This window comes from Simochromis diagramma, unplaced genomic scaffold (assembly GCF_900408965.1).
Source record: "Simochromis diagramma unplaced genomic scaffold, fSimDia1.1 OVJJ01000171.1, whole genome shotgun sequence".
Classification (NCBI taxonomy): domain Eukaryota; kingdom Metazoa; phylum Chordata; class Actinopteri; order Cichliformes; family Cichlidae; genus Simochromis; species Simochromis diagramma.
Window position 1 is genome coordinate 893,966 of NW_024387222.1, and position 9,039 is coordinate 903,004.

The window sequence follows — 9,039 nt, forward strand, 5'->3', positions numbered from 1 at the left end:
AGAGTACAGGCTGACATTTGCTGGATGCTAACTTCAGTTCATATATAGATGTGTTGAACATGACGTCAGAGATGTTTTCTTCATATTCTGTTGATGTTTTTTAGTTTTGAAATATTTCAAAGTGTCTCCAAGTTAAATGTTGAACTTTTAATATAGCGACACTTAGAGCTCTGAAGCCGTTTTCTCTCTTTTACAGTTCAACCAATAAGTTACTGAGTAAGTTATTTTATCTGTAATTAAAGTCATCAACACTTAAAGCTTTATATGAAATATCTGTTTTTCAAATCCATCATACAAAAAAATTAAATACAACTTCCATATAAAATGCAAAACTAAATATATATGACTCACATAACACAATTAACATTTAATGTCTTTCTGTCACTTTCACATACACAGAGGTATAAAAATGTCCTTCTGATGTTCCAGCTGATCAGAACCTTTAAAATTCTTATTAATCAAACATATTTTTTGCTGAACTTTTAGAAACAAGACATTTACTGAAGTTTTAGGACCAACAGACTGATGAATAAACCAAGTAAACCAAAGTAAAGACAAGCTGCACTTTGACTTTTATTAGAACAATTTGCTGGAACTACAGAGTAATGAAGTACTTCAAGTTTTTGTGTGGATGACTTCCAACCTTACTGTACAGCACAGAGCACAGAGGGACAATATATGTAATCAATATATGATGCAGAATGAACAAGTAAAGACTGTAAGCTGAGTCTGAGGCTCATGCAGGACATTTCATAGTGAGGTGTCTTTGGTTGGATTATTCAAACATTTACATCAAAGCACCAAACTCATTTCTCACAGATGAAGGTCTTTGATTCATAAGAACTTTGTGTCCATCTCCCATCATTGTCACAACAAGCTGCATAGTAAGCCAAACTGTCACTCTGCTGTCCTGCTGCCCAGAAGCTGTCAGAGAGATCAAATATGATATTAAACTGGACTAAATTGTTTCTGCTTTTCTTTACATTCAATTTGTGGGGCTGGTGAAAAAACATCTCAACTCATATTTTGCTGGTCTAACTTCTAAAGTATGGTTCTGATAACTTCTGGAATAACTGCGACAGCATTGTAATATGAAATAGTCTCACGTTTCTGTCAGCAGTGATCCATCCATCCATTTCCATTCATGTTTCGGAGAAGTGCGTTCCAGACCAATCCAGGACTCTCCTCCAAATTTACTGACAAATTCCTGTTTGAGAAGAGACACAAATATTGTCTCCAGTCATAATTCAGCACTTCTGTTGTAGTGACATCATCTTGTGAACATGTCTGAAGGAAGAATAACTGTGATGAAACTTTTCTTCCATTGTGCAGAAATCAGAAAGAGCCAAAGAATCAATGAATATCAGCTCCTCCGGTAGCTCAATAACAAACTCACATAACATTTCATTTTACTGAGTTTCATTTAACAAAAACAAAAAAGAGAGAATTATATTTACCACTTTTTTAAACTCTACATTTCAATCAAGTATTTTGTTCCATAAATTCCTCTTTGCTTTAGAAATTTGTTAAATAAAATGTCTGAATTTGCAATATTACATTTGAAATGTTAAAAACATAAACTCTCAATATGGAAACAAAATAACCAAACACAGAAATCCATCAGAGCGGAGACAGGAAGCAGGTCACAGACTGACAGCAGGTCAAAGACACAAGTAACAGATGACTGTCAGCTCCATCAAAGATCACACAGACATGAACAAACACACCCACCTGTTCCTCTTTGCTGTTTATCATCACCAGATCAGCTCCTTTATCCTGACACAGTTTTCGACTCTCATACCAAGTTTTTGTCTCATTGAATTTAAAGTAACAGCTGCTTCCAAACCTCGTCCATCGATCAGGACACTTCTCTTAAAGTCAAACACATGTTTTAAAGACAGGTGTAATTTCACTGAGTATCAAACTGAAAAAATCTGTAATGTCCATGTATTATTATAGTTATATTCTCCTTTTCCCCCAACATGATTTAAATTCATTTGAACTCAGCACAAAACATTTATAATTAAAAATGATTCAGTCAGGTGATCAGTGTGTAAATCTGATGTTTTTAACATTTGTTTAACATCTCTAACCTACTACTGTGTGCTGTGGCTTTCTTCATCCTGTAGCTGTTTAGATTTTTAGATAATAATCATATCATAACTGATCTGTAGCTGCTGCAACTGACTGTTGTCGGCTTCATACTGAGAAACAATTGATGAAACAGTCAAAGAACTTGATAAACATGTTTTTACTTATTTGTTTTTCTTACCTGCACAGTTGTTGTTTTGGTTCTGCAGCTGCTGTTTTATCAAAGTAACTAAAATATGTGTTTAGAAATTTAACAAGAAACAGACTGAAAACATGAAATCTACAACCGTGAAACACAACAACATCACAACAATGACTGAAAATCACAATCACACTTTTGTATTCACTGTCTTTGTAATTTACATGTGGATGTTTCTCCTCTGGTGGAAACAGCAGAAGTGAAGCGCACAGCTGAAAATAATAAACTCATAAATGTCACTCTGCCAGGAAATCTTACTGCATCATCAAATATTTATCAGCCAATCGTTTAAACCCATCTGAAAAATCAGATATGCATCATAGAGAACAGCAGGAAAAGAAACAATAACACGTAAAACTGTTTTCAGCATGAAATGATGTTGGTCTGACTGACAGCAACTGAAATATTTAAACAGGTATCACAGCAACATCAGAAAAGCTCAGTGAGAGATTCAAACAGAAATAATCTTCTTCCTCTGCTTTGTCAAATATCAATAAGAGTCAGAAACTTGCAGCCATTGTTCTTTAACATGTCCTGTGGGTGGAGGTGTTAGAACTACAGGAAATCTGATGAGCTAAATACGTATCAACTGTGAACAAAAACCACTGACAAGATTCAGAATAATTGTTCTCAGTGTGGTGGAAGGTGTTAGAAATGAAGTCAGAGATGTTATCTTTAGGTTTTTGAAAGAACAGACAAGCTGCCGTGGGAATCAACACTTCCTCATATCAAAGGTGTTTCCATGTGATCAGGTACTTCCTGTATTTGCTGTGGCAGAAGGACACGTTCTGGTTGTGAAGCTGCATGTTTGTTGCAGCCAAGATCCCATCTTTGTAGCTCAGACTGCTGAAGACTCACACTGACTGCCTGCAGCATCTCATATAGCACACACAGCATCAGTGTCTATGATACAGTAACAAACTGAACTTTGACCTGTTGTTATGACTGTCATCATATTTGTGTCATTTTGTGTAACTGCTGTGTTTTTCTGTCTTCATGCAAAGCTCTGCATGCTGTGCCTCAGCTGTGACTGAATGAGAGGATGATAACGGGCATGTGCAGGTACTCTGCTGTGATTGGTGCACCAACATGCTGCTTTATGATTACATAAAGAGCCAAGATGGCCGCCGTCTGCAGAGGACTCGTTCAGCTTTTCCTTGTTCCAACCTGCCACACCTGTGCAGCTCTCACTCTCTGTTTCCTGTTTCGCTCTGAAGGAGTTTGTAGGGCTGAGCTGCCTTTGACTGTGAACAGTTTCTCCTGTTTATGTTAGTTTGGGAGGTCAGCTGAAGTTTGCTTATTTCTCTGATACTATTTTTATCAGTTGCATTTGTTGATCTGTTTAATAATTAGAGTTTAAATTAACAATAACACCCAGTCCAGTCAAAGGAGTCCCTCAAACCAGTGTTATCCTTATGCCAACAACAAACAGGGATAAATGGGGAGGGTTGTGTCAGGAAGGCCATCTGGGGTACAATTCAAACATATAGATAATCACTAAGATTCCTGCACTGGTGGTGCTGTTGCTCAGCAGTTTGCCAACAGTGAAAGAGAAGGAAAGGCTAAAATATAGAGGTGATCTCAGATACTCTAAACATAGAAGTAAGACTGATAAATGGAATGATGTGGCTGATATATCCAAATGAAGGAAGGTAGATTTGTGTGCAGAAGACCAGATAGAAGGGAAGCAAGGCCTGGAGCACTTACGTTCACACTGCAGGTCTTAATGCTCAATTCCAATCTTTTGATCAAATCCTATTTCTTTTGTCTGGTTGTTCACACTACAAATAAAATGTGATGGCAAACGCGCTCTAGTGTGAACTGTTCACGGCCCTCAAAGCTGCCCGCATGAGCAAAAGAAGACGTCATACACAACACGCTCTGTTTACGGAAATAAAAATGGCGGCTTCAGAGCTAGTAGGTGTTGTTGCAGCAGTCTATCAATTTCTGCACAGTCGTAACCAAAACATTTTTCACAAATTAATTACAGAAAGAAGGACACTGAAAAAAAAAGAAGAAAAAGAGCCTGTGATTTAACAATGGCCTTGTTTGGAGCAGTGGCTGCTACCACCGTGCAGAGGTGTATATGGACACAGAGTCGTTTAGCTTGAATAGAATTGTCTCACCATATGCCAATCAAGTCCAAAACCTCAGTTTCTGTCCATTGACTCGCTTCGTCTCCAGTTTCTGCTGCCATGCTTCCTCGTTTGTCTTCTCTGGCACTGATAATTGGCGTCTGTCTTGTGTCAGTGACGTAAAAGACGAATGACATGACCATTCAAACAGCAGTTGCTTTCTAAAACATCAGATATGTATCGGATTCAGTACCACATACGAAAGTGACCCAGGTCCCATTTGAAAACATCGAATTTGTGCTGTTCAAACTGTCATACCATGATCGGATACGAGTCGCACAGGGTCAAAAAAGTCAGATTTGCTGCACTTTCACCTGCAGTGTGAACGTAGCCTTAGACGAAGTCAAGCAGTTCTGCCAATAAGGAAGGGTAATCTTGAAAGAAGAGTATCTAAGCAGTGTTGTGGAGGTGACGGGAATGCTCTACACAATCATGGATTTGAAGCTGTAAGTTGAAGGTATGATGTTGATATTGTCAGTGTGTGAACCCCACAGGTTGGAGGTCAGTTAGAGGAGAGAGGAATTCTGGAGTAAGGTGGATGCAGTGGAAGAGCCACTTTGTCCAAGAGTGGTGATTGGAGCAGACTTCAGTGGACATGTAGTTGAACAGAGGTGTTGGGTAGGGATAATGTGAAGAAGAGAAATGTAGAAGGACAGATGGTACTGGACCTTTTAAAAGAAAGGATGGAAATGGCAGTGGTGAACATAAGTTTCAAGAAGACAAAGGAACACAGGCCGGTAGAGAGGAGCACACAGAAGGACGAGATCTTATTGTATCTTATCTTACAGTGTATGGAGAGGATGATGATCCCAGCTAACATCAGGAGGCACAGCACTGCTAGACCCAGTGTAGCACATCTGAAAGAGCCCTTCTGGACTGAAGGACTCTTAGTCTTTGGTCCTGTTAGAAAACAGTGCAGATGTTGGTTTGTGGTCATTTCGTGTCACTGCCTTTAATAGACCTGTGGTTGTGGTTGGATGAGCTCAACTTCACAAAATAATCAGATACCAAAATACATCTTTATTGTGATTAACCCTCAACCAACCAAACTATTTATGCAAGACGTCAACTGACTAAAGTTATAGAGCGGGTCGTTTATGACCTTACATTTTAGAGTAATATATTCTAAGTGGCTCTTTATTTTTTTATCATACATACACTGTTTTTATTAGCTGTCAAACATATTCTAACCTGATATCATTACTTTTGTTTTATTAAAAACCAAAAAAAGAAAAAAAGAAGCGGTCTTGTTTAGAAAGAATACGTTTTCTGAAACTGCGCTTGTGTCTGAAAGCTAGCAGCTGTTCATGCACACAGAGCTCAGCAGCAGGCAGATAGTATTTGAGTAACAGTTACAAACATTGTCTGAACATCCCTGAAAGCAGCAGCGTTGTCCATAACCATCCACTGTGCTGGTTTATCATTAAGTCTAAATGTGTTTTCTATGCAGAGCCAACTGTATAAACAGTTAATATGAAGAAATCATGCTGCATAAGAAAAGAGCAAATCAGGTACAAGGTTCATACAGCACATGCAGTTCATTGGGATTAAAAGCTGACTGTAACAAACTGGAAGTAAACAGATTATTACAGGTGACTTACCTCCTCCTTGTGATTGAATTCCAGTGTGAGCAAAGTCTGCACTGTTGTAGATACACGTAGTATAGATATCCACCTCCCTCTGCTCCCACTCTGCTCCGTCCTCCTTTCTGCTGTTTCTCACCTTCTTTGATAGATCTGGTTTGGCATAGATATGTGAGGACATCTTGAACAGACGGAGACACTGAGCAGGAGTTTAAACTGTACTCTAACCGTTGTGCACTGCTAACTCTGGCAGATACAATGATATCCTGTCCTGACACTGATGTCACTTTTGGCCGGCCTTCTTCCTGCTTTCAGAACGGAAGAAACTTTTCAGAAGCAACAAAGAAACACAAACCCACAAAACCTCGGCTGTGCTGAGAGGAGCATTTCTTTGTCTTTATATTTGTAAAGCCTGAGACAAACTATAAAAACACTTGTTTAACAAAAGAATAAGTGCATTTTGATCTGCTCAATAAAAAGTGAGCTTAGAGATATGGTAAATGGTCAATGACCTGTATTTGTATAGTGATTTACTTGGTCCCTAAGGACCCCAAAGCGCTTTAAGCATCCAGCCACTCACACACACATTGACACAAGCTACACTGTAGCCACAGCCGCCCGAGGCGCACTGGCAGAGGCGCCAGCACAAACAAATTCAGCCTTTCGCTTGTACTTTCTCAGCTCCACTTTTATTTCTGTTGCATTTTAGAGAAACACACCATTTTGACTGCTTAAGATTGTAGATGCTTTCATTAGATCATCTCTCAGTCATTGAGCGCTAAAACAATGATGGACTGTAATGTTCCCATTACTGCCACCATCATGCCAAATCTTATTTAGGTATTTTTCAGATTTCCTTCTCCTTTTGTTCAAGACCGAGCCTTCTGATGTTATTATGCACTGTAGATGATGATTCTTCTGTAATATATACTTTATATAAATTTAATTTATAAATTTAAGTACTGAATAAGTAATTTTAAGGAGTGTGTGATTTCATGATGTTTGTAATTGTAATGTGAAGGCTGGTGAAATGGAGGATCCAAAGTGCAGACTCCGGAGACAAACTGAACTCAAAAACAAACAAAAGGTCAACGGCCCATCAGTCCAGAACCAGGCATTTTAGGGGGCCGGCCCGGAGGTCAACAACACAAAAGTCCAAAAAACAGTTCAGGAGGCCGACCGCAAAGCCAGTGGCGGCGATAGAGCAGGTCCGGAGGCCGGCCGCAATGAGGACGTGCAGGCCAGACAGGACGAGGTGAGGCAGGACCAGATGGAGCTGAGACCTCTGGTTGAGATGAAGCAGAACCAGCCCGTGCGGAGGCCTCAGGCAGAGACGAAGCAGGACCAGATGGCAGCATGGCAGCTGCAGGCGACAGATTTGGTGGTGTAACAGCAGGCGCCGGTGTGGGAGCAGCAGGAGGTGGCACTGTAGGCGACGGCGTTACTCAAAAAGTAACAACCTTCCAAATAACCTTACGCAGACAGACAGAACACAGCAAGCTGAGGGTAGATCGCGACACAGACAGATGTATACACAGGGCTTAAATACACAGAGTGGGCAATCAGGGAATGAGAGACAGGAGGGAAACACAGCTGGGGCAGCTCAGGCCTGACGAGACAAAGGAAGCAAAACCAGATGCATTACATGAGACACAGACTTTCAAAGTAAAACAGGAAACATAACACAGAAACACAGACTTGACACAGGGTACAGCAGACCGGGAAGACAGCAACTATGGATCACAGACAGAAAAACAGAAGACTACAACTCTAAACTAAGAATAATCCTATAACCCATAAGTCACAGCTAGAATATAATGAAATCAACAAAATCAAAGAACCAAAACAAAATCACTGGGTCGATGACCCAGCACCCTAACAGTATCCATCTTTATTCACTTGTTATATACCTTATGGGAAAATGGCATGAAAACTGTAAAATGTGCTGTTATAAAGTTAGATTGTATAAAAACAGAACTTATTTCTTATTACCTTTAAATATTTAATAGTTTAATCTTCTTTATTATTATTTTTTTTAGTTTCAATATATATATGAACCAAAACTGTGACCACAGGGGGGCAGCATAGAGCCAGAGAGTGTTAGTGTAGCTGTTCACCCCTATAGTAAGAAACAAGAAGACTGATGAAGGAAAAGCTTCTTCCACTGGTGTAACACACAGGTTTGTATGAAGTCACACTAACTAACCAGCAGTAACCCACATTTGATCAAAGCAGGGGCAGAACTTTAATAACAGGTTATAATGTGTCATCACAGTTGTTGTCAATCCAAACACACTTTCTGATTGTTGCTGTTTATTGTAAAAGAACAACACACTTGGAGTACAGAGTGTGTATGGGGAGTATGTGCGCTGCATTTATTTGTGTGTGTCTCTATGATAGGTGAGTATTTGTATCTGTGTACATGAGGGTAGGAATGCATGTTTGTGTCTTCTAAGAAGCTTGGAAAGAAAAGCGTCTGGACTTCTTTAAGTTGCTTGAAGACGTTTTCACCTGTCCTCTCTGTTGAAAATGTGAACATTGGCATCCTTGAAGGAGTGTCCTTTAGAAGCAGATGGACAGAGTCTTGTCCCGTCGCTCTTGTATCTGTTTGTCTATGTCTGTCAGGTCAGGTATTAAACTTCACCTCTCTCAGTACATGTTGCTCCCCCTGTGGTTTCTCCACTGGCTGCTGGCTGAGCCCCGCACCTATGACTCTACTCAGCTCATTTCTACAGTGGGATGCAAACGTTTGGGCAACCTTGTTAATAGTCATTATTTTCCTGTATAAATCGTGGTTGTTACAATAAAAAATGTCAGTTAAATATATCGTATAGGAGACACACACAGTGATATTTGAGAAGTGAAATTAAGTTTATTGGATTTACAGAAAGTGTGCAAGAATTGTTTAAACAAAATCAGGCAGGTGCATAAATGTGGGCACCACAAAAAAAAGAAATGAAATCGATATTTAGTAGATCCGCCTTCTGCAGCCTCTAAACGCTTCCTGTAGGTCCCGATGAGAGTCTGGATT

General features: G+C 39.7%; 1 protein-coding gene across 1 annotated transcript; it reads right to left on the reverse strand.

Annotated features, from left to right (window-relative positions):
- Positions 1-354: 354 nt before the first annotated feature.
- On the reverse strand, positions 355-6,407 carry LOC120746575 (CD209 antigen-like protein E). The gene is made up of 6 exons (XM_040052002.1): positions 6,027-6,407; positions 5,212-5,325; positions 2,273-2,320; positions 1,732-1,871; positions 1,107-1,207; positions 355-924 (listed from the first exon to the last, which is right to left on the reverse strand). Exons 1-6 carry the CDS (start codon positions 6,187-6,189, stop codon positions 807-809), a joined length of 684 nt encoding a protein of 227 aa, XP_039907936.1. The 5' UTR covers positions 6,190-6,407; the 3' UTR covers positions 355-806.
- Between the last annotated feature and the right edge of the window lie 2,632 nt (positions 6,408-9,039).